The sequence below is a fragment of the Hirsutella rhossiliensis genome (genome assembly GCF_020360975.1).
Source record: "Hirsutella rhossiliensis strain HR02 chromosome Unknown scaffold00001, whole genome shotgun sequence".
Taxonomy (NCBI): Eukaryota; Fungi; Ascomycota; class Sordariomycetes; order Hypocreales; family Ophiocordycipitaceae; genus Hirsutella; species Hirsutella rhossiliensis.
Window position 1 is genome coordinate 4478290 of NW_025408667.1, and position 23453 is coordinate 4501742.

Below are 23453 nucleotides of genomic sequence, written 5' to 3' on the forward strand. Positions count from 1 at the left end.
CTTGGCCGCCTCACGTGATTGTCTTGGGTCGAAGATTCCAGTCTCGAGCCCGTGTCGCCTGCCAGTGTCCGGTTGTCTTTGGTCGCCGCACCGTGGGGGCTATCGCAAAGGTTATGGGCAAATAAGGAGTGAAAGGGGGAGGAGAGGAATCGTCGACTGCTGACAGGCGGGATAACGTGGTTGGCGCAGAAAAGCTGCGTGATAGTGGATTACATGCTGCCTGAATAGGCGTCGTGCAGGGGAGGAATACAGGGGCTAGCCGAATGATCGCAGGGCAGTGTTGTTACGTACCTCATCTAATAATAATCCCCGACTTCCGGGGCAGTACAGCCAAGGAACTCCGTAAGTTACGCGGGGTATCCTCATGGGGGAAAAGACACGGGGCTGCCCTCCAGGCGGGCGCAATAGACACTCGTCACGATGCCCTCCTTCTGAGCTCGCAAGGGAAGCGAATCCGGGAAACAATAGAGTAGAAAAATGTGATTTTTCATGTAGATTGCAGCAGAGCCCACGCCCATCAGACTCTCATGTCCGTGCCCAGCCCAAGGTTTGCGTACCCCGCGCTGCCTGCTGCCATTCCCAACTTCCCTTCACTCGTCCACCTCCTCCTCTACCCGCCAAGATTCTCTCTAGTGCTGCTCCAGCCCAGCTCCGTCGATAACCCTTTGATCCAGCTCGGCCCTACCTTGAGTTCCCGCAATGCCTGTCACCGAGTTCGCCATCCTCAGCCTGCGCCGGGGCCACGACCAGCTCGAGCTTCTCGAGACCCTCATGCAGTGTCAGGAGCTCCAGGACGAATGGATGCACCGAAACCAGCCCTGCAGTGTCGAGCCCAACGTCAACTTCAGCAGCATGTACTTTGAGCGGCCCGACCCCGACCACGCCCCCGCCCCGTCTCTGCTCATCACCGCCCCCTGGGAGTCTGCCGAAGCACACGGCGAGTGGATCCAGTGCAGGGAGAACCAGGCCTGCAACGGCAAGCTGTCCGAGTACCTTGTGCCGGGCTGCGACTCGGTCCTACTCTTCCACATGGAGCCGGCCGGAACCCAGACCCAGATACGGAGGGCCTTTTTCTCGCAAGGCACCTTCAACGTCTGCCGCATATCCATCGACTCAAGCCAAAGAGACCCCCTGCAGCAGGCGTATCGATCATTGGAGGACGACTTGGTCGGCCGGGGAGTGTACGACGAGGTGTGGGCAGGGTGGAAGCTGGAAACATCAGGCGACGCGCACGACTTTGTCGTCTTCTGGAGCGACAACGTTCCGAGTGAGCGCCTGCGCCATCTCATGAGCTTTTCCGACAACAAGGTTCATCACCGCTTCAGGCACGTCGTGTAGACAGGCCGTTCAATCAACATGACCGCTTCCGCTCTGCTTTGTTAAGCGAACTCTGTCTTGGGTCTTTGTGTGCTTCAGATCGTTCTTTTCAACTTTATCGAGAGCGCGTTCTGAGCACAAGAAATGCAAGGTATCCCGAGACGCCCATTCGTGCATGCTTTGATTGTCACCGCGCCCCAAGTTCCTCTCCGCCTTTGACCGCCCTTTCGTCCTTAGTTCTTCTTGGAGAGGTCGGTGATGTGCAGGTCTGCAACGGCTTGTCAGCAACGCGATATCCCCCATGGTTCCTGGCATACTCTGCCGCAAAGGGTTGCGGGAGGAGCTGTGGGCCGCGTACTGGGAGGGAGGCTCTGCTTCAGCTTCTCGGCCTTTTCGGTGTCCTTGAGCACCAGGGTGTAGAGGTGCCTCTGGCAGCGGACCTTGAACTTGACATTGTGTGCCTTCTTGTTCTTCTTGATCCGCGCGGCTGCATGGTCCCGGTCAGATTCGTTTTCCATCTCTCATTCGTCGTGCGCGAGGAAGGAGGGCAGCTCCAACTCAACACCTACAGGAAGCGTCCTTCCGGCGGCAGATCTCGATGAACTAGAGCAACAAGCTTTTTAGCATGGATCCAGCAGACGACAAACTACATGGGCAACGCATGCGAACCTTTTTGATATCGGCGACCTCCTTGGGCATTTTGGCGGTTGTTGAATGGCTCTGCTGCGGAGGGTCTTGACGGGTACGAGTTGCTCCCTCGACGGTATTTTGGCACTTTCTGATTTTGTGCGCCGGCTTTTTCGCCCGGGGTGGAGGGGGGTCGCGAGCGCACGGACCAATCGGCTCTGTTTGTCGAAAGTCAAGCCACCAATCGTTCTTCAGTCTGAAGTGAGGCGCAGTTTCGGATGATGTGGCGTCTCCCTGGAGGGCCTCGTCAGCTCAAGAGGACCTCGCTTCTACGTACAGTACACAACAGCAATCGCGGCAGCTTATACAATACATCCAGCGCATCATCGTCATTTATCAATCTCAGAGGACTTTGCTTTGCGACTTTGCTGCTGTCTCCGCGAATCACCTGTCACTCGAGCCCATCACTTGGCTACCCTGGACAAACATGGCAACTCGGCTGGATAACGCGATGAAGTCCAAGGTATGCATCTGCACGCCCCAGGTCAACCGTGTGGTTTTGGGGATGTAAACGATAGCTCACTCGATACGCCGAGATTCTGACAGAGCCTGGTTCTTGGTAAGTCAGTTGAGCAAGGATGAAGTTCGGCGACTTTGCTAACGGCGCGCCGAAGCGTTCGGTGGAATGATCGCCGCCGCTGCAGCTTGGGCGATCTGGGGCAGCGACGTGTTCCCCCCCGAGCGAGACCCCACAGGAGACCCGGAAACCTGGACGCGGGGGGAGATGAGGCGGTGGTTGGCGGCGGTAAGCATGCGAGAGAAGACAGGCAGCATATCCCTTCGGCTGGGGCAGAAGTGGCAAGTAAGTGGCGAGACTGACACTGCCATGTGCAGAGAAACCTAGTACCGCAAGACGGCAGCACGAGGGAGGAGCTACTTGCGCGTGTGCTGGCAAACATGAGGATACCCAGAACTTGAAGTCTATACGTATAGACACTTTATCTCTTCTAACTGTGCACCCTCGGCGATGTGTGTGGCGCCCAAGTAGAAGGTAACCGTAGACAGGCCGTTCTCAGCTGTGTTCTTTTGGGCCCTTATTTGGTGGCATCGACGGTCTGCCTGGAGACGCGGCCACGAGAAGAGCCCGCTCCTGAGCCTGTCCCGGAGGGAAAACCTAACATGGAGATGGGGGGGCATTACGAATACAATGAAAGGTGAAACAGCAAGAGTAGACAGAGGCACTGGGGGGGAGAACAAGTTGGCGTTTATACTTACCAATATTTGATGTCTGTGCATAGCAACAAAAGAGGCTCGGGTAACTCAGTGGTAGAGTGTGGGATTGCAGATCCTAAAGTCGCTGGTTCGAACCCGGCTCCGAGCTCGTTATTTTCTTTTGCTCTATTGAACTTATTTTTTTCTTCCAACAATGATTATTTCCCCTAGCTGATTGTGGTGCTTAAGTTTGCTGATTCCGCCGAAGGCGACGAGATGCTATTGAAGTCAAATATCTTGTCCTCTGCTTTATCAATGTACCCATGTACCGCGTACGGACTATGCCGTCATCAAGATGACACAAAATCTGCCTATTTTTCAGCAGGAACCACCCATTTGGTGGTGATAATTCTCGACGTGCGAGGTGGCTCACTTTATTTTAGTGTTGTTCGTTCTAAGTTACGCCATGTCTCCATTCGTATTCCCATATTTCGTCTGCACAAGAGGCTACGTCCAACAAAGCGCGTATTTCGACTCTTTAATCCATCTGAACCGTTTCTTGACTTCGCGGCGTCTGTTTCCTGACCGTCGACCGTGGCACATCACCTTTTCCCCTCATCCCATGTTGGTGGTACCCGGTGGTGGCTACATGTAACTTTGCACAGGGCAGCAATAACATTGCCTGCTGGATGAGGCTTTACGGGGCTGCCTGCTAAGAAGTGCATCTGCCCGTGGCGTGCTATATATATATATAACTCTGTATATATCGCTTTTACCTTTTCCACCACGCCCCGTCTACGCCTTTTCAAGCCCACAATCACTCTGCCAACCCCTCCTACAAAAGTGTCCGAGAAACCAGTGAAGGGCAGGCTCGCACGTGCCCCCCCTTAAGCGGCTGCGGCGACGACGGCGGGATGCGACATCCTGACCCCTTCCGCACTCCAGCTTCGACACCGGCCATCCATTCAGCATCCACGCCCGCCGAGGCACGACTCCGGCGCCCGACCATCGCCCCGACGCCGCTGCTTCGAGCCCGGCCATTCATGACGCCGCGACCCCGACGCCCTCAGTGCAGCAGCAGCCCGCCGGACTGATCGGAGCAGCCATGGCCTTTCTCGAGGACCCGCGACTGCGCCAGCGATGGAACCAGATTGCCCACGACGCCGAGACGGTCACGGAGAATGCTGCCGCCGGCATCTGGTCGATCCAGCACAACTACATCAACCCCTGCTTCGGCTCCCTTGCCGCCTCGATCGACCAATGTGCCGCCCTGTGCCTCGGCAACCCCGAGGACCGCCTGCGCCGCCGCAGGGAGCGCGAGCACGCGCGCGGCGGCGCCGAGTACAGCTTCGACTTCTACGACGACTGGTACGAGGACGAGCAGGGCGGCGGCCTGCTCGGGAGCTGGGGCGGCGAGGACTGGGATCGGCTGCTGGCCGGCACGGGCAGCCAGAGGAAACACACGGGGGCCGAGACGACGGAGCAGCCGCGTAGGAAGCGAGGCATGAGCTACGGCACTAGGGGGGCCCGGCGGAGAACGAGCGAGCACGACCCCACCATCATCCCGAGCACGCAGCCCATCGGCTTCCTCAGCAAACTGCCCTGGAAGCTGGGCGGCACGCTGCGGTACCGCCCCAGCGCCGCCGATCTACAGGACCGCCCCGGGAAACACGGGGCCGCCGAGACCGAGCCGCTCCTGGGGTCGGACGACGGCTCCGACTACGGCGCCGAGCTGCGCGCGCCGCGGCAACGCAGCGGGACCACGGGTTCGGGCGACACGTCCGACTCGTACCGTTCACGCGGCGACATCTTCCCCAGCGACGGCGAGGGCGAGGAGGACGCCGTAGCCCTCGACGACGACGTGACGTACGACATGATTCGAAAGGACGACCGCAGCAGCGGCAGAAGCGGCAAGACGAGGAGCAGCAAGGGGAAGCGGCCCGAGGAGGGGCTGTCTGGCTCGCGGACGGTTTCGAGAACGACGCTCGGATCGGCGACGTCGACGGACTCGCCCGTCATAGACCGGACGTCCAAGTCGCTGCCTCCGACGCCCGACGCCGATCACGCCCCGCCTCTGGATGATGATGTGGATGTGGAAGAGGAGCAGCTACGTCAAGAAGAGATGGATGAGATGGCGAGAGACAAGGAGGCATTTATGCTCTCGGTATCGTCGGAGAGAGGCTTGAGCGCCCAAGAAGCCGTGCCGGTGCCGGAGCAGAAGCCGCCCCCCGGAGAAGGCGAGACGCGCGAACCGGAACTCAGGGCGCCAGCAAACCGCGGTGGCGAGGCTGCGGCAGACAGTCACGGGGAGGGCGAGGACCTCGCACGGCGGAACAGGAACTCGCTGGCGCGCGGAGAGACGGCCTTTCAAGCAGCACGGCTGCCCAGCTTCGGTTGACGGCAAGAGGAACAAGAGCGCCAAGCCTGCTGCGCGAGACGTGCATGGGAGGGACAGTGTGTATTATACTGGGGTGTCTGCTGGCTCGCGAGGCGGAAGCTGTCTGTAATCTGCGCAGAAGAGAGGCGGGCGGCGGGTGGGAACAGAGGGAGAGCATTGGCCTTGGCAGTGGAAGGGGATACGACTCGCACGCGCACATGGCACGCCTACAAAGCACGCATGTATAGAGACAAAAGAGGGAGCAGGCACTATTCCGTCGTCTGCAGTGATGTGCGGATGATTGTGATCCGTCTTGCTCGCGTTGGATGAGAGAAAGGCCGATGCTACCGATGTTTCCGGCGTGATGATATGGACCATGCTGAAGCCGACAATCATGGCATATCTGATATGTACTGTATGAGTAATTCGGTAATAGAGTAATAGCCGGTGGCCGTCAGAGAAGAGAGGCCTCGCGCGCCTGGCCGAGGCCCGGGCGGAAGCGAGCCTCGGCACCGTCCGCCTCCCCGCACGCCCTGTTTCTCCACCTTTGGCTCCTCTCGGTCCAACCCCACCGGCATCTGGCATCCGCCCGCGGGCCGGCTGGTCTGGCCGGTTGGCCGACCCCCAAAGCCTCGTTTCAGGGGCAGCCGGTGAGGGCGTACCACAGACTGTCAGGTCTTCCCCTCGCAGACCATCCGTCGACAGCCAGAAGGCGTGCACCAGGAACTCGAACTTGCCACCACCTCCACGACCGGCACCATGGCTCCATCCACCCCCATCACAACGCCCTTTACCACGCTCCTGGGCATCCAGCACCCGGTCGTGCTGGCCGGCATGGCGCGCGTGTCGGGCGGCGAGCTCGCGGCAGCCGTGTCCAACGCGGGCGGGCTCGGCGTCATCGGCGGCTTCCAGTACACGCCCGACCAGCTGCGCGAAATCATCGCCGAGATGAAGGCCAAGCTGGCGCGGCCCGACCTGCCCTTTGGCATCGACCTCGCGCTGCCCCAGATTGGCGGCGGCGCGCGCAAGACCAACCACGACTACACGGGCGGCAGGCTCGAGGAGCTCATTGACATCACCGTCGAGAGCGGCGCCCGGCTGTTTGTCAGCGCCATCGGCGTGCCGCCCAAGCACATCATCGACAAGCTGCACCGGCACGGCATCCTCGTCATGAACATGGTGGGCCACCCCAAGCACGCCGTCAAGGCGCTGGACCTGGGCGTCGACATGGTGTGCGCGCAGGGCACCGAGGGCGGCGGGCACACGGGCGACGTGGCCAACTCGGTGCTCATCCCCGCCGTCGTCGAGGTGGCGCGGCGCTACAGGCCGGCCATGCTCGGGGGCTCGTCGCCGGCGCTCGTCGTGGCGGCGGGCGGCATCTGCGACGGGCGCGGCCTGGCCAGCTCGCTGATGCAGGGGGCGACGGCCGTGTGGGTGGGCACGCGCTTCGTGGCGGCGGCCGAGGCCAACTGCAGCGCCGAGCACAAGCAGGCCGTCGTCGACTGCGACTATGACGGCACCGAGCGCACGCTGGTGATTTCCGGGCGGCCCATCCGCATGAAGCCCAACGACTACATCCGGCGCTGGCACGCGCGGCCGCAGGAGATCCAGGCGCTGTGCGACCGCGGCGTGGTGCCCATAGAGCACGATTTCGAGGAGGGTGTCGACGACATCGACATCCCGCACCTCATGGGCCAGGTGGCGGGCTCGATTGGGCGCGTCCAGCCGGCGAGGGAGATTGTCGACGACATGGTGGCCGGGGCCGTCGAGATGCTGGAGCTGGGGGGGACGTATCTGGCGAGCGGCAAGAGCAAGCTGTGAGGGAGTTTGGCCAGGTGCTGGTGGAAATGTTGGAGGATTTACTTTTTATTTTGTATATATGAGGCTATCGTGGCCGAACGATGTGGGGAGCGGGTCGCTGGAAAGGGCGGCTTCCCAACACGGCATGGACGTCGGAACAAGTACGAATCCGTCTAGGCAGAGTACGAGAAACAAGGGAAGCGTGGTATACCTGACGAATGAATGTCATCGAGAAATGGCCCGCCGATGTTGTATCATTTAATTGCTGTTTAACCGTTGGTGAGGCTTCCTTGCATTTGGCAGCGGGCACGGACCATGTGACCCCATCCGAGATACTTGGGTACCTCCACCCGGAGAGTGGGACCGAATTTTCGTCAAGCAGAGGCAGCCGGAGGGTCCAACTTTTTTTCTTCTGAATCCTTCGTCAGAAACGCCTCGGATTGCCCTCAACGCCCGATAGACCAAGACATACAATTCGCATCGGCCGTCCTCACAGCCCTAGCAATCACAATGAATCTGGCGACGAGCAAAAAACGCAAGCGCAACGGCGCCGACGCTCCCGCTCCCGCTCCCGCAGCCGCAATCAAAAAATCAAAGAAACCGGCCAAGAAGCCTCTGCCGACGCCCGAGCCGCCCCAAGACGACGAGCATGACGACTCCGCGAGCGACAGTGACGGCCCCGCCGAGGAGGAGCAAGAGCCGGTTGATGGGTCGGAACCTGAAGAGGGCTCCGAGGCGCCTGGCTCGGACGATGGCGACGACGACAAAGTCCTGCCGACAGACGCCGCCCTCACGCTGCCTCCGACGACCGACTCGCAGACCTTTGACGAGCTCAAGCTCTCGGAAAAGACACTCCAGGCCATCAACGAGATGGGCTTCTCCAAAATGACCACCATCCAACGCAGCGTTCGTTTGCTCCTCACCCCTCAGGCACCGGCTGACGCTCGACTCTCCCCTCTAGGCCATCCCTCCTCTGCTCGCTGGCAAGGACGTGCTCGGCGCGGCCAAGACGGGCTCCGGCAAAACCCTCGCCTTCCTCATCCCCGCCATCGAGATTCTCAGCGCCCTGCGCTTCAAGCCCCGAAACGGCACCGGCGTCATCGTCGTCTCGCCCACCCGCGAGCTCGCCCTCCAAATCTTCGGCGTCGCCCGCGAGCTCATGAAGCACCACTCGCAGACGTACGGCATCGTCATTGGCGGCGCCAACCGCAAGGCCGAGGCCGAGAAGCTCTCCAAGGGCGTCAACCTCCTCATCGCCACCCCCGGGAGGCTGCTCGACCACCTCCTCAACACCCCCTTTGTCTTCAAGAACCTCAAGTCGCTCGTCATCGACGAAGCCGATCGCATATTGGAGGTTGGCTTCGAGGATGAGATTCGGCAGATTGTCAAGGTCCTGGCCAACGACGACCGGCAAACCATGCTCTTCTCGGCCACGCAGACGACCAAAGTTGGTGCGTGCTTGACGTTCCTTCCCCCTGCTGTCGGCGCCAATCACTGACTTGTTTTCCTGCGCAGAGGACCTTGCCCGAATCTCCTTGCGGCCCGGCCCGCTATACATCAACGTCGATGAGGAAAAGCAGTACAGCACCGTCGAGGGCTTGGAGCAGGGCTACGTGCTCTGCGACGCCGACAAGCGCTTCATCCTCCTCTTCTCCTTCCTCATGAGGATGAAGCAGAAGAAGAAAAAGGTGATTGTCTTCTTCAGCAGCTGCAACTCGGTCAAGTACTATGCCGAGCTGCTCAACTACATCGACTGCCCCGTCCTGGATCTCTACGGCAAGCAGAAGCAGCAGAAACGGACAAACACCTTTTTCGAGTTTAGCAACGCCGAGCACGGCATCCTGATTTGCACCGACGTGGCTGCTCGTGGCCTGGATGTAAGCACCAACGGAGATGAGTTTGCGCTCTGGCTGGACACTGCTGACGAGGTTCTAGATTCCTGCCGTCGATTTCATCGTTCAGTTTGACCCCCCGGACAACACGCGCGACTACATCCACCGTGTGGGCCGGACGGCCCGAGGCGCCGACGGGCGGGGCCGCAGCCTCATGTTCCTGCAGCCAAGCGAAGTCGGCTTCCTGTCCCACCTCAAGGCGGCGCGCGTCCCCGTCGTCGAGTTTGACTTTCCGACCAAGAAGATTATGAACGTGCAGTCGCAGCTGGAGAAGCTGATTGGCAAGAACTACTACCTGCAGCAGAGCGCAAAGGATGCCTTCAAGTCGTACCTGCACGCCTACGCCAGCCACAGCCTGCGGTCCGTCTACGACGTGAACAAGCTCGACCTCACCAAGATAGCCAAGAGCTTCGGCTTCACCACGCCGCCGCGCGTGGATATTTCTCTGGGGCAGTCGATGGGGAGGGACAAGGTGCAGGGCAGGAGGTCGTACGGCAGTCAGCCTCAGCAAGGCAGCTCCAAGGGGAGAAGGAGAGGCTAGGGCTTTAAATCGAGACGCTTTTACTTTGAACTTTTGATGACGGGTGAGCCCATTCCCCTTTGTGTTTGCTCTTCGTTGGTTGTGTGAGCACGTCGCTTGAGTGCTGTGCCCAATTCTCTTGTATGAAGGGATGGAAGTATGGTCAGTGGCAGCGGAGTTTACGGCATTGGACGGCTTCGCTGGTCAGCTAGATGCCTGACCAGAATCAAACCATGCCCATTTCCATTCGGTATTTTTTCCATGAGTTATGTACAATCCAACCTCCCAACGGAGCGGCAGATACGGACAGCTTCCATCCCTTCTCGACATTCGCCCCCCTCGGCTCCTCGCCCCTTGCTCACTCGGACCGGAACCCGCCCAAGCCCGTCTTGTTCCTGCCGCTCATCTCGCCCAGCGCCTTGGGGCCTTGCTTATTGGCCATGTCCCTGGCGGCGGCGGCGGCCAAGTCACCCGCTCCCGCCTCGGCCGCCGCCGCCGCCGGGTCCGCGCCGCCGTCCTTGACCAGGTACGCCATGGCAGCGACGGCGAGGAGCAGCGCGCCCCCCACGGGGACCCTGGCGTTCCGCGCAACACCGTCAGCGAAAACTGCCTTCTCCTATGCGTGTAACCGAATACAGCATTGTCCCGTTTTCTCTCTCACGGTTAAGAAACCCGGGGTAAAGTAGATTGCGTCTTCGGAAATAAGAGAATAGGAGAGGAGGTGTGGCTACCAATTGCGGCGGATCGCGTCCGGCCCGCCGGGGTTCTTGGGCGGCGACTGCTGGCCAAACGGCCCGTCGAGCCTGTCCTTGAGACCTCGGCGCTGCTGCTGCTGTGTCCGGAGAGGCGGCGCCCGGAGTGGGGCTGCGGCGCCGGCGGCGGCGAGACTGCGGAGCGGCACGGCGCGGGAAGCGCGGCGGGCGATGAGGGGCGCCATGACGGTTCCAAACTGTTTCTTTCTGTGTGTCTGCGTCTGGAAATGTTGGATTGAAGAAAATCAGAAAACAGACTGGATGATCATTCCGGAGATGCGGAAGAAGAATGCAGAATTGGCGTCTTTGGGCTAGAAACGGTGCCTGGTTCTTTTTGCCTCGATGACTTCAAACCGCTGCGGTATGATGTTAGCATGACGCTTGGCGGGACTCGTGACATGCACAACGAGCGTCGCCCTCGTACGACACAAAACAACCAAACTGGCCTATTCCTTGATCCGAGCAGCTGATTAGTTACTTCATCCTATTCCATCTCCCTCAACTCCGCCCCAATCCTGGTCCACGTCTGCGGCCGCAATTTGCCCATGAGCCAGTAACTGCCCCCAAAGTCTTTGCCAAGCATGTAAAAGCAATCAGGGCCTCCCGGGACCTCATCGACGAGTTGGTTCCAGTACACGACCATGGTCCCCGGCGGGTTCGTCCTCGCCTCCTTGTCCTCGCCCTGGCGGAGCACCGCCGGGCCAAAGTCCGCCGCCTGCATCAGGTCGAGCTTGGTCAGGTTGTTGAAGAAGACGAGCAGGGCGTTGGGCTTGCCAAAAAAGAAGTCTGCGCCCTTGCCGGCCTCGAGGTCGCGCCGCATGGCGCGCAACATGCTCAGCGTCTGGGGCCTCGCCGTCTGTTGGGCAATGTGGCGTCGGTGCTGCAGGGCAATGGGCCCAAGAGGACCTCTGGCGAGTTTGGGGGAGAGGAGGGCAAAGGCTGGCAGCACCATGTTTTGGGCGTAGATGCCTGCTGCAGATTCTTCCTTGCGCAGCAGTGGAAGCCGGAACCGGGCGTTGAAGAGGTTGATGACCGTCACGGGCCGGGACGCTGATCTGGTTGACGCTATTGCTCGCGTCACCCAGGCTGTAAGTATATCGCCCTCGCTGACGAAGCGGTCCTGATCGGTGTTCTCGGGACACTCGGCCAGTTGCTGCCGGACCTGGCGTTGCAGCCGAGAGAAGGCCGCCTCGGGGAGGTAGACGGCTCGTAGCTCCAAGCGAGGGCCCCAGAATTTGTCCCACAGGAAACGCGCGATCAAGGCGAGCTTCCCCAGCTTCCCAAGGCGGTCTTTCTCGATGCCCAGAGCTTCCGGGCTCTCCTGCTCATCGTCGACTCGCTCGAGAACATCTTGTCGAGCGCCGAGCACACGCGGCACCTCTTGCTCGCGCCCAGCCAGCACAAGCGACCAGCCACGCAGCAAGGCCTGCTGACCGACGGCGTCCATCAAGGTATGCGGCCATGCGACGGCAACGAGGGTCGCGTTGCGAAACGACGTGACGTGTAGCGACACCTGGGGCGCATGTCTGCGAATCATGTCCCCGAGGGTTGGGGGATAGCCTGGCGGTGCGAGAAAGGGCCGGAAGTTGATTGAGACGGGCTGGATAGAAGGCCCGTCGGTTGGCGCAGGGAAGCTGGACGCTATTGGATGGTCCTCGATGTTGACGTCCTCAAAGCCGTCGTGGGTAAAGGCGACGGCGGGCCGATCTATCGTGAAGGGTGTCGGGGCGTGAATCTCCAGCTTCCCGGTCTCCTACATGGCAAGTGTCAGGATCGAAGAACAAGAAAACAGATTCGGCCCTAGTTCATTCCTCTACCCTATTTGCGCGTGTTCGTACTTTGAGCCTCAGCCTCCCACCGAGCTTTCTCCAGTCGCCAATCTCCAGCAGCCGCGAGAGAGCGGCGTGTAAGCGTTCGGGGTCCAGGACATCGTTGAAGCGCATCACCCAAGAGAGGAGCTTGCGGTTAACCTTGGCGTCGTCAAAGACATGGACGGGATAGACGTCATCGTCTTGGACACCTCGGCAAGATGAGTCGGCTTGAACTTGAATGTTCTCTGAAAATTCCATGGTGAGAGTCTAGAGATGCTTCCCGTGAGCTGGTTTGGGCAGGCCCCTCTCGACTTGGAACGGAACAAGCGTTGTTATTCTGACCAGTGCGTGATTGCTGATTATTCCATCTTTGTTGCATAAGCATCGTCGATGTTATGAACGCTCCCCCTTCAATGTTCTCGTCGGGCATTTCCATTCTTGGTGGATAACCGGGCGGGATCCGTTGCCTGTCGAGCTAGTGTCATTCTTGCTGTTGCCATGGCATGCGAGAGTGCCGCTTGTGGAAGCGCATCACCCCAAGACTATGAACTGTTCTGTCCTCGGAGCATGAGTTCGCCATGCTGGTAAATAACCCGGCGGGCTCGTGTCTGCGTCCTGCCATGGTGGTATGCCACGAAGCTATTGTCCAAATCACGGGGTATATCTAGCTAGCAGGCAAGGTACGCATTTCGATGTCATGTGCTGGTCTGAAGCACCGAGCCTACAAACTACTGTGTGCCTCCCTAGTCGTACGAAGCTTGCCGCTTTAGCTGCCCGAGTAGGGCAAAAAAACACGGCCGGTACAGCGGGAGGCAAATGGAGGGAGAGCGGCCGTGTTTTTGTTTACCCCATTTGTCCCGAACTTTGTAGGCGAACCATCTGAACTTACAAGACAGCAATGGCAGACGTCTTTGATTCGCCAAACGACTTCCCTGCCGGTACACGAGTCTCCAGGCGGTCTGATGGTCGAGCGCTGCACGCTGTACGACGAAGCTGCTGCTGCACAAGCATGTACGTCCCATGTACCGTATGTAGGTGCTAGGCAGGGCTGCCCAACAAAAGCGTCGTGATACCCGAGTCGGTGAGCCCTTGTTGACGGATGATTGGACGGGACAGAGCACCGGCCATCGGTGGAGCTCACGATCCCGGTCGTCCTCACCGCCGACCGGCCGCGAGACCCAACAGGCCGGAATCAAAAAGGCTCTCTCATCCACATTCCTCTCCCCTCTTCCTCTCCCCCTTCAGAAATCTGGGGGATGCTCGTCGATACGATGAGCTCCTGTTTCTACCTTGTGGCACTCGTGGTGGCGGTCATGGTGGCTGCTGGGTTTCCAGCCGCCGACCTCACCACGAGCGTCATGGCAGTCCTGTGTGACGAGGCACAGGCCGCCATAGCGGTGCCCGAGGCCGCGAAGGCGCTTCGGGCTCTCTTGCTCGGCCTACCGTCCAACAACGGGTGCTGGCCATCAGGTCGGCATTCGAAAGACGGCTCCCTCACCGCGACTCGCGACTCGCCGGCCATGGCGGTGCTGAGACAAGGTGTCACGTCGTACGTATCCTATCTCGGAAACAATGCCAGCAGCACTAACAAGTCGTCCAGCACATACGGCTTCATCAACAAGGCGGCAAGGAGCACTGAGGGTAAGGCCGCCCTGAGCATCCGTCTTCCGCGCCGACAAATCAAGCCGGTCGAGGACGAGAAGCTCCCGGCGCCGGCCACAGCATTGACGGGAGTCATGAACTGCTTTGGCAGGGATGCGCGGACGAAAACGATGTTGCGACGACCGACGACGAACGAGGCTCGCTTGTTTGGCGTGCTCGTGCAAACTCAACGGCTCGGGCTGTCAACGGCCCCGGGTATTTTCTAGCACCGGTGCTGGCTGTGCTTATCAGCGGGCACAGCAAGGCCAAGTCCTACTTCGCTCCTTACCAACAATCAACTGTTTCTTTTGTTGCCAGATGGAGATGGATGACGGCGCGGCCGACAGGGAGGCGTTGGAGATCGAGTGAGGACGTGAGAGACTACCATGATGACAGGGAAGGAAAAGAGGACCAGGAAGGCGCGCTGGAGGCCACACTCTCCAGCGAATAGAAAACGCAGATAAATGTGACATGTGACTACGATATCAAGTACCCACCGCTTCCCGTCCGGTATCTTGGCATCTGCCGAGTCTGAGGAATCTCTAGCCGCTCTGGGCCTGAGCAGGGGAGTTCCGGGCGAGGATACTCGGCTCTTGGGTGCCGAGGTTAGTGCAGCACCGACATGGCAGTCGCGGAGACAGTCCGCCGCTGATCAGCCGAGGCATGGGGGGGGGGGGTGGTAATTACCCCTTTCGTACAATCGCATAACTAACTATTACGTATCCGCCGACCCGTCTGTCGCATACCAGACGTTGCCCCGATTGACCAATACATACATACTCAGGCTCCTCCCAGGCAGCCGAAACCTGTCCGCATCCGTCCTCCCGTCCTCCCGTCCTCCCCCTCTGGCTCTCCCGCTGGCCGTGGCCCTCTTGTTTATTTTCCTCGAATAGCCTAGACCGGTGGCGTTCAGGTCCTGGCTGGAGAATCGTCAACATTGTCTCTAATTACCTCTGTCCTTCCGCAAACGGGCGTGAACTGAGCCAACCGCCCGTCATGTGGGCTCACCATGTTACCTGGGACGGGTCTACGAGACATCATCTATTGTCTCGTTATTTACCTTGCCCTGAGCCGCCAATCCTTCTCTCGCCGCAAACTCAACCTCCCCACCGTCACGCCGTGGATTTGACCAAGGACGCACATAGCCATGGCAGCTCAACGGCTTCCTCAACGGCTCCCCCTCGGGCACCGCGCCAACAACAAGATCCTCATGCTCACAAATGCCGAGCGTGGCGAGGCAAACGTCTTCCTCGCCACCTGCCATGCCCTGCTCGAGGCGGACCCGGGCCTCGAGCTCCATTTCGCCACCTTTGACGGCCTTCAACAAACCGTCGCCCAAGTGTCTGACAATGTCCGCCGCGCCGTCCCCCACGCAAAGCCCATTGTTTTTCACCAGATCAAGGGGCCCACGATGACTGAGAGCATCATGCAACATCTGGCCAGGAATTGCATCCCGCGCAAGGCGGATGGGTCCCCGGAATCATGGATGACGCCGCTGCGCTTCTTTTCTTCCCTGCGCGCCATCAGGGACACGATCCCTATCATCGTGCCGTACAGGGGTTCCCAGCTGGTAGACATAATATCGTATATTGCCGCTATCATCGAAGAAGTTGCTGCCGATCTCGTCGTCGTCGACAGCCTCATGACACCCGGCCTGACTGCCTGCTATCACTTGGGCATAAAATTCACCTGCCTAAGCCCCAACAACATCAAGATGTTTGCCGGCCCAGCCCAGCCATGGCTAGCCAGCCTTTGGAAATGGCCTGCGTAAGTGCTCACCACTACTTTCACACAGGAACTACTGACTCGCAACAGCCTCTTCTCTGGATACCCGTATCCCGTTCCGCTGCACCTCATCCCTTTCAACCTCTGCCTCATCATCTACATGGTCATCATCTGGAGGAGAGACGCCCACCGCCGCCAGGCAACAGACTACCTCCTGGCCCAAATCGGCGCTCACCTCTTCACACCCATTGACCTTGCCCGACGACGGCTCCCCGATCTCAAGATCCTTGTCAGCACTCACTCGGAACTCGACTTTCCCCTCGTTCACCCCCCACACGTCTATCCCTGCGGACCCATTGTCCGCGCAGCCCCGGCCATCGCCGACGCCGATCCGGAGCTGCTGACTTGGCTGGCCAGGGGTCCCACCGTCTACATCAACCTGGGTTCCTTCTTCTCCGTCGATCAGGACCAGGCACTGGAGCTTGCGCAGGCTTTGAAAATCGCCCTCGATACGCTTGACAAGAAGCCTGGCGCCGATCATGTACAGGTCCTCTGGAAGCTGAAGTTGTGTAAAGATCCTTGCGTCGGAAATGGAGTGTTCCCGATCCTCGACACTCTATCCCGTCAGTTTGAGGATGGCCGCATCAGGATCGTCGAATGGGTCCAGGCTGAGCCCATATCCATCCTCCAAAGCGGCCACATCGCGTGCTCGGTTCACCATGGCGGCGCAAACTCGTACAACGAGGCAGTCATGTGAGTTGTCCCATTGCTGTCCTGGACGCTCGAATCTCGTCTAACTCCGTCCCGTTCAGCGCCGGCGTCCCCCAAGTTGTCCTCCCCCAGTGGTCCGACTGTTATGACTACGCCGAGCTCGTCCAGGTGCTCGGCATCGGCCGGCTTGGGAGCAAAACGACAAAGCCGCGGTGGACAGCTCCCGAGCTCTCACACGAACTGCTGGCAGTTCTAGACGGTGAGCCGGCTCGAGCCATGACACACAAAGCCCAGCAGCTGGCAAGTCTATGTGAGAAGCGCGGCAGCGGTGCAGCGAAGGCGGCGAGGATCCTCTTGGAAGAGTTGTCAAATGAGCCCGAGGTTCTGATGGAGAAGACGTCAGTGAATGGTGGATGATGATGAAGCCTCGCTGAGTGCCGAGGCCCGTCGAGGTTTCGTTATTTCTTCACGCATACGGAGGATCAACAGACACGATTAGAATCGGCATCGGGTAACGAGTATGCAGATGGGGCTAGGATAGATGAGGCGTTTTGGCATGGCACAGCTTGTTGAGAACACGAGGCAAGAAAAAGGCATTTGAATGTATTGGATTCGTTTTGTAGGTGCCCGCGCAGCTCCGCCGCAAAAGATTGGAGGTGGCTTGGGCGGCCGACATAGCTACCAGTGGCCCCAAGGTATGGAAACCACGACGACTAGGAGGGAGAACATGAGGGGCTAGGCAAGAGGTTCGTCTCCAGCTGTACTACAACACGGCTCGCAATACCAGCAACATGGCGGTACAGCCTTGACCCCTTGGTCCTAATCAGCTGATGTCACCCAGCCCATCCCTGCTTCTTCCCATTGAAGTCATAGCCCTGGGTCTCAAGAAGTCGGATCCGGCGGAGACGGTGCGAAACACCGAGGACGACGAAGGCAGGTCACGCAGGGAGACAGGGCCCGCGGCTGATTCGGCATGGAACGGCGGCATTCCATGCGCGCTAGTAGGATCCGAGTGTTGTAGCTGCTTCTGTATCCAAGGCAAAGCGTTGTAATATCCACCGCAAGCAAGAATCCCAAGCCACAGTAGCAGCTCGGATCCGTAGATGGCCATGCCCAGCACATGCAGCTTCGGTTGAAAGACGACTGACACGAGGGAGAAGAGATCCCCGGCTGCGTCGATGCCGACAAAGATGAAGGAGATGCCACGCACGGTTCGATGCACCCAGATATCCCAGTAGTGTCGGACGACGCCGGCCGCAAGTAGGACGGCAGAGAGGACTGCCATGAGAGTCAACGGCCACTCATGGTGGCGATATTTTAGAAGGCGAAGGCCAATGATCAAGGCCGCCTGGATACTGCCCATGACGACGGCAATTGGTGCAGCCGCCAGCAGGGACCGCGCCGCAGTCCATCCCTATTGAAAAAATCAGCCGAGACGCGGCCGCGGAAGGCGGACGACGATGGTACCCTCTGGTAATGGCGGCACTGCATCCAAGTCATCAAGCTGAGCAAGGTCAGGATCTGAGGCTGTATGCAAAGGGCAAGGTTGAAGTCCTGGACGATGTTGTAGACGCCGAGCGGGACGCCTGCGCACGCCCAGAGCATCATCATGGATGGCTGAAGGCCGGTGGCATGGTGGCGGCGATGGTTGATGACGATTTGCGGAATCAGCTGCGTTTATAAGCGTGAGAGAGGGTTTGGCCATGGCAATGAGCAGCAGAAGACAAACCTGGACCGACCAACAAACCTGAGACGGGTAAGCGGTTGCAAGGCATTGGGAGCGGTGCAGCATACCGCTCCAAGGGCGCCCAGCGCGTTGGCTGCGACTGGCACGTCCATCTTATCAGATGGGCGGCGCGACGTGGTGGTATGATTACTGTGGTGCTGAGCTGTACTTTGTTTCAACAGTCACGATATTAACCTGAGTTACGGTCTCCTTCTTAGTCAGCCGCGCACACGTACGGACTCTACGGAGGCATCTTTCAACGTCTCTGTTAACGTAATCCACCCCCTTCCCGGTCAGACCCCCTACTCGGTCAGAAAAAGTCTCCACGCGGCGACCCACACTTATGGCAAGACAAACCGAGCACTATGACGGCAACGGGAGACCAATCGGTTCCACGCGAAGAACGGGTCCTGCTCGCCGTCAGGGCCTATCAGCAGGGCCAATTCAAAAGTACCCGCAAGGCTGCGGCCGCATACGACGTCCTCAATCGACAGTATCTGATCGACTGCGCGGTGTCATTCGCCGACGCGACGCTCAGATGAACAACCTGAAGTTGACGGCGACGGAAGAGACTGCCCTGGTACAATGGATCTTGTCGATGGACGAGCGAGGATGCCGCCGACAGTGGCTTACACTCGTCGGATGGCCAACTTATTGCTTTCCGAGCGAGGCAAAGATCCTGTCGGGGAAAACTGGGTGCGGAAGTTTGTTGGCCGCCACGGCGAAATCAAGGCAAAGTACTCTCGCCGATACGACTACCAACGAGCCAAATGCGAAGACCCCCAAAAGATCCAAGGATGGTACGATCGAGTCGCGGCGACGAAACAGAAATGGGGGATTCTTGACGAGGATGTCTATAACTTTGATGAGACGGGGTTTCAAATGGGAGTCGCTGCAACGGCGAGAGTCCTTACCCGGTCTGACCGGCGAGGTCGGGCAGTACTCACGCAGCCTGGAAATCGAGAATGGGTTACTGTGATCGAGTCTATCAACTGCCAAGGTTGGGCTTTACCGGCGAAGGTTATCTTCCAGGGCAAGTTACACCAAGCAAGCTGGTACGAATCAGGAGTGCCCGATGACTGGCATATCGCCGTTAGTGAGAATGGCTGGACTTCCGACGACCTTGCTTTGAATTGGTTAAAGGAAGTCTTTGATCCGAATACACGGCGCCGTACGGTTGGTACGCATCGACTTCTTATTCTCGACGGGCACGGCAGTCACGTCACGCCGGAATTTGACAAGTACTGTACGGCCAATTCCATCGTAGTACTCAAATGCCTGCACATTCCTCACATCTCTTGCAGCCTCTTGATGTCGGGTGCTTTTCGCCGTTGAAAACCATATACGGCCGAAAGGTTCAAGAAAATGCTCGCTGGGATCCATCATATCGACAAGCAGGACTTCCTTCCCATGTACTTAGACGCTCGCCGACAAGCACTTTCGCCGTCGAATATCCGAAGCGGATTTATGGCAACAGGCCTTTTTCCGTTTGACCCAAACAGAGTATTATCGCGGTTACAAGTTCAGGTTGACAAAGTCGGTAACGATCACGGCGACAAGAATACTCCAAGTCCCAACAAGAGCCTGGAAGCAGCCAAGACTCCGCATAACGTCAACCAGCTTACCACTCACGCCGAAAGGCTTCTTCAACGCCGGCCACAAAATACAGACTCGCCAGTTTCACAAGCTATCAACCAGCTTATCAAAGGATGTCAAATGGCCATGCACAGCGCCGCCCTCCTTGCCGACGAAAACCGGCAACTTCGGTCAGAAAACCAGCGGCGAAAGCAGAGAAAGAACAGCGCCGTGAATACATTGGCGACGGCGGTACTCTATCGGTTGCAGAGGGCACGGTTAGGATAAAGCAACGGAGAGAAGAAGAAGAAGAGCGGGTTAAGCGACGGAGAGTGGAAGAAGAGGAGAGGACTAAGCGCCGGCGAGAGAAGGACGAGCGGGCCAAGCGACGACAAGAAGGAGAAGAGCGGGCCGAGCGACGGCGACAAGAGAACGAGGAATGGTTCAAGCTACGGCGAGAAAAGAAGAGAGCGGGTCAAGAAACAGAGAGCAAAGGAAGATGAGCGGGCCAAGCGACGGCGGGAAGAAGGGAGCGGGACCAACGACTTATAGAAGAGCTGAGTGTCCCAAGACAGCGTGCACCACCACGGTGTAGTAAGTGCAGGTCTTTTGAACACACTGCCCGTACGTGTAATAGATAGTCCTAATCGAGTTACTTGTCTCTTGGAGTAAATATGTCGTGGTATTGTGCTCCGTTTGTCTCGCGTAAGGTGCGGGTCTAGTCGGTGGGGAATTTTTGACCGAGTAGGGGGTCTGACCGGGAAGGGGGTGGATTACGTTAACCAGCAAACAGGTTTGGTTAATCAGCAAACAAGCAAAGTGGGCTTACTACTGAGCTGAGGTAAGCTGTTCTGAGTCCTGGCGCAACTATATAGTAGATGCAGCCCGGGAATTACCAAGGAACGGGCGACCAGGCGTCGAGACGGAGGGTGATAGTGGCTATAAATGCATAGAAGCCGGGTTTTGAGGCTTTTCTCGCGGCGCAGCACGCACATGGGGAAAACCGTCACTTTGAGAGCCGCCTGCTTCATTCGATGCCGCAAACAAGGCTATTGATTACTGCATCGCCCGGTGGCGAGGACTCGAGGAGGCCTGCCGCTGCCATTGGAGGACCACCCCCCCTGGATCATGTCCTGCGCCCCTGTCGCAAGCGCCTCCGGTAGGCAGAATGGTTGGTTATGGCAGCTGTCACCCATATTACGTAGCTACCCGGCTGCACCTCTAGATGATGCGTGGTCTCTAAACTTATGGGCCGGACAGGCCTACTCTTCACGATTGTAGGGGACAACGGGTTCAAAGACACGAATCTTCCAGCCGGAACTTCTTATCGAGTACGGAACAAAGTGTCTCATCCCGCAGGCTCTGTCTTTTGCTGGCTTTGCTTCTTCTCAGACAAAGGAGCGGCCGGAAGCGAGAAATGGCAGCGAGGACTAACTATGACAGACTAAATTAGGGTGAATCTATCAGGCGATTACGGAGTATTGTGCGCACCAATAATACCCCCGTTTTGCTAGTTTGGCAGCATCCGATTGCGTCTGGGGAGCCCGCCTCGAACTCTGCCCGGCGGCGTCACCATTCCGGAGCGCCGCCACGGCAGTTCAGCGCGCTCTGGATGGTTTCTGCCAAGCTGGTAAAGTACCGCTACACCATGAAAAATAAGGGCACCCCCGGGGATCGGAGATGTTATTAACGCGTATTATAAATCCTTGTCTGCTCTGACAGTTTCCGTCTACATGTTGTCCCATGGCCGGGCTGTTTCACTCTCTTCTCTTCCCCTCTCAGACTCTCACCCACTCACGATCCCCCTCTCCCATTCTCTGCCTCTGCCTCTGCCTCGTGGAAACAACCGCCACGATCTGTTACGAGTACGGGTCTGGGCATTGACCCGTCTCGCTTGGTGCTCCAAGGGACCTCCCGGCCGTGACGTAAATCATGGCCACGCCCGGCCCGAGGGCGGTCAAGACGACCGAGGGCGTCTTGACAACGGCGGATGGACAGGCGCTGTATACAAAGGCCTGGGAGGTCAGTACAAAAAACCAGATCAACGCCCATGGCTCCTTGTTCATAAAGCTGAACTTGAACAGCCACCTCCAGACGCGGCCAAGGCTCTCCTGGTCTGGCTACACGGGTTCAGTGACCACTGCAACACGTTCGGCGACTTCTTCGAGGCCCTGGCGAGCCACGGCATCGCCGTCCACTCGCTGGACCAGAGGGGCTGGGGCCGGTCGGTGGCGCGGCAGTCGGACAAGGGCCTGACGGGGCCGACGGAGACGGTGCTGTCCGACATGACCGACTTCGTCAGGGCGCTGCCGCAGACGGACCTGCCGCTCTTCCTCGGCGGGCACAGCATGGGCGGCGCGCAGGCGCTGCTGTGGGCGGCGCGGGGCCCGGCCAAGACGAGGCTGGCCGTTCGCGGCTACGTCGTCGCGGCGCCCTTTCTCCGCTTCCACCCCAGCATGGCGCCGCCGCGGGTCATTGTCTGGCTGGCGCGCGTGCTGGCGCGCTGGTTGCCCAACCAACAGCTCTACAACAAGCCGCGCCTCGAGCGCCTGTGCCGCGACGGCGGCGTGCGGCGGGCCATGGCCGACGACCCGCTCCTCCACAACTTGGGCACGCTGCATGGCGTCGCCGACATGATGCGGCGCGGCGACGAGATTGCCGACGGGCTGCACGACCTGCCGGCGGCCGAGGACGAGGCCACGAGCCTGTGGATCGGCCACGGCAGCGGCGACCGCATCGTCTGCCCGGACGCCGTCAGGGACTACTTTGCCCGCTCGCGTGTCGAGGACAAGCACCTTCGCACCTACGAGGGCTGCTACCACAACCTGCACCAGGAGCCGGGCCGGCACAAGGCTGACTTTGCAAGCGACGTCGTGGCGTGGATCAGCGAGAGAGCGTAGGTGTTGATGATGGGCCGGCAATGGGGTATTTGTAGAAACTAGAATCAAATGTCTTTACCTGCTGAAGGTGGTACTTTTGGGTACAGAGTCGGCTTTTGCCTCCCGTATTGCAGCTGCCAAAGGAGGGAAAGTAAAGCTGGTGCAGCCGAGGCCCGTGAGGGGGTGCCTTCTTTGCATGAAGCCCTTGCCCCTGTGCCTGCCCGACGCTGTTGCCGACAAATGCAAATGTTCATACATACAGAAGACGCATCGCCCAACCAACGAGATGCACAAGCACTCCAGAACTCGTCGCCATGGCCCCACCACCGTACTTCAGCACCGTCACCTCTCGAGCCTCCTTCAGAACGCGATTTGCCGACGACCGGGCAAAGACATTGTCGGAGTTGCACCATGCGCCCGCGAGTCAATGGGGACGTGACCATCTTCTTGCCTATCGCGTTATACGGCGAGGCGCACAGAGCAACATTCTTCCCATCTTGTCGCCGTATAGCCAGCCTATAGATACGCAAGGTCCGACCGAGATCGAGAAGTTTATCGACGGCCCGACGCCCCTCCAGCTGACTCTAAGCGAGCATTTACTCGTGCACAGCTGCGGCGTCTCCCTCGGCCAAGTTTGGGCAGCAATGGCGATGCTCACTGGACCCCGGAACCGCCGCACGTTGGATGACGGGGCTGGTCTTAGTCCAGACGACAGCGACAACGGCGGCGAGTCAAGACCAGAGCGTGCCGCTCAAAGCACCCGTCAAGACAACTATGCCAACTCCACCACGATGCGGGTTGGCTCTAGCAGCCCCCTGACCGAGAGCTCTCCAGCATCGTCTTCTATGGGTTTCGTTGACGTCGAGTCTCACACGCTCCCATCAGCCC

At 59.0% G+C, this 23453-nt stretch overlaps 12 protein-coding genes and 1 non-coding gene across 13 annotated transcripts; 9 read left to right on the plus strand and 4 right to left on the minus strand.

Moving 5' to 3' along the window:
• Positions 1 to 699: 699 nt before the first annotated feature.
• HRG_00599 (uncharacterized protein) lies at positions 700 to 1338 on the plus strand (the record flags this gene model as incomplete). Its single annotated transcript, XM_044859070.1, has 1 exon — positions 700 to 1338. One exon carries the CDS (start codon positions 700 to 702, stop codon positions 1336 to 1338), a length of 639 nt encoding a protein of 212 aa, XP_044725470.1.
• Positions 1339 to 1550: 212 nt separating this feature from the next.
• Positions 1551 to 2016, minus strand: HRG_00600 (ribosomal l38e protein family domain-containing protein; the record flags this gene model as incomplete). Its single annotated transcript, XM_044859071.1, has 4 exons — positions 1551 to 1585; positions 1676 to 1804; positions 1887 to 1920; positions 1987 to 2016. 4 exons carry the CDS (start codon positions 2014 to 2016, stop codon positions 1551 to 1553), a joined length of 228 nt encoding a protein of 75 aa, XP_044725471.1.
• A 439-nt stretch (positions 2017 to 2455) lies between these two features.
• HRG_00601 (putative stress-responsive nuclear envelope protein) lies at positions 2456 to 2922 on the plus strand (the record flags this gene model as incomplete). Its single annotated transcript, XM_044859072.1, has 4 exons — positions 2456 to 2467; positions 2551 to 2563; positions 2619 to 2749; positions 2839 to 2922. 4 exons carry the CDS (start codon positions 2456 to 2458, stop codon positions 2920 to 2922), a joined length of 240 nt encoding a protein of 79 aa, XP_044725472.1.
• A 331-nt stretch (positions 2923 to 3253) lies between these two features.
• On the plus strand, positions 3254 to 3325 carry HRG_12038. Its single transcript has one exon. It is a non-coding gene; the product is annotated as a tRNA-Cys (tRNA).
• Positions 3326 to 5029: 1704 nt separating this feature from the next.
• Positions 5030 to 5554, plus strand: HRG_00602 (uncharacterized protein; the record flags this gene model as incomplete). The annotated part of the gene is made up of 1 exon (XM_044859073.1): positions 5030 to 5554. One exon carries the CDS (start codon positions 5030 to 5032, stop codon positions 5552 to 5554), a length of 525 nt encoding a protein of 174 aa, XP_044725473.1.
• A 738-nt stretch (positions 5555 to 6292) lies between these two features.
• On the plus strand, positions 6293 to 7354 carry HRG_00603 (nitronate monooxygenase domain-containing protein; the record flags this gene model as incomplete). The annotated part of the gene is made up of 1 exon (XM_044859074.1): positions 6293 to 7354. The coding sequence occupies one exon, from the start codon at positions 6293 to 6295 to the stop codon at positions 7352 to 7354; it is 1062 nt and encodes a 353-aa protein (XP_044725474.1).
• Positions 7355 to 7843: 489 nt separating this feature from the next.
• On the plus strand, positions 7844 to 9766 carry HRG_00604 (DEAD/DEAH box helicase domain-containing protein; the record flags this gene model as incomplete). Its single annotated transcript, XM_044859075.1, has 4 exons — positions 7844 to 8239; positions 8295 to 8784; positions 8849 to 9210; positions 9269 to 9766. The coding sequence occupies 4 exons, from the start codon at positions 7844 to 7846 to the stop codon at positions 9764 to 9766; spliced, it is 1746 nt and encodes a 581-aa protein (XP_044725475.1).
• A 337-nt stretch (positions 9767 to 10103) lies between these two features.
• HRG_00605 (uncharacterized protein) lies at positions 10104 to 10682 on the minus strand (the record flags this gene model as incomplete). Its single annotated transcript, XM_044859076.1, has 2 exons — positions 10104 to 10320; positions 10477 to 10682. The coding sequence occupies 2 exons, from the start codon at positions 10680 to 10682 to the stop codon at positions 10104 to 10106; spliced, it is 423 nt and encodes a 140-aa protein (XP_044725476.1).
• Positions 10683 to 10981: 299 nt separating this feature from the next.
• On the minus strand, positions 10982 to 12566 carry HRG_00606 (transcriptional regulator sdnM; the record flags this gene model as incomplete). Its single annotated transcript, XM_044859077.1, has 2 exons — positions 10982 to 12250; positions 12336 to 12566. The coding sequence occupies 2 exons, from the start codon at positions 12564 to 12566 to the stop codon at positions 10982 to 10984; spliced, it is 1500 nt and encodes a 499-aa protein (XP_044725477.1).
• Positions 12567 to 13666: 1100 nt separating this feature from the next.
• HRG_00607 (uncharacterized protein) lies at positions 13667 to 14176 on the plus strand (the record flags this gene model as incomplete). The annotated part of the gene is made up of 1 exon (XM_044859078.1): positions 13667 to 14176. The coding sequence occupies one exon, from the start codon at positions 13667 to 13669 to the stop codon at positions 14174 to 14176; it is 510 nt and encodes a 169-aa protein (XP_044725478.1).
• Positions 14177 to 15096: 920 nt separating this feature from the next.
• Positions 15097 to 16802, plus strand: HRG_00608 (glycosyltransferase sdnJ; the record flags this gene model as incomplete). The annotated part of the gene is made up of 3 exons (XM_044859079.1): positions 15097 to 15716; positions 15765 to 16427; positions 16487 to 16802. 3 exons carry the CDS (start codon positions 15097 to 15099, stop codon positions 16800 to 16802), a joined length of 1599 nt encoding a protein of 532 aa, XP_044725479.1.
• A 406-nt stretch (positions 16803 to 17208) lies between these two features.
• HRG_00609 (PQ loop repeat domain-containing protein) lies at positions 17209 to 18224 on the minus strand (the record flags this gene model as incomplete). Its single annotated transcript, XM_044859080.1, has 4 exons — positions 17209 to 17799; positions 17853 to 18056; positions 18115 to 18132; positions 18180 to 18224. The coding sequence occupies 4 exons, from the start codon at positions 18222 to 18224 to the stop codon at positions 17209 to 17211; spliced, it is 858 nt and encodes a 285-aa protein (XP_044725480.1).
• Positions 18225 to 21618: 3394 nt separating this feature from the next.
• HRG_00610 (serine aminopeptidase, s33 domain-containing protein) lies at positions 21619 to 22586 on the plus strand (the record flags this gene model as incomplete). Its single annotated transcript, XM_044859081.1, has 2 exons — positions 21619 to 21708; positions 21771 to 22586. 2 exons carry the CDS (start codon positions 21619 to 21621, stop codon positions 22584 to 22586), a joined length of 906 nt encoding a protein of 301 aa, XP_044725481.1.
• Between the last annotated feature and the right edge of the window lie 867 nt (positions 22587 to 23453).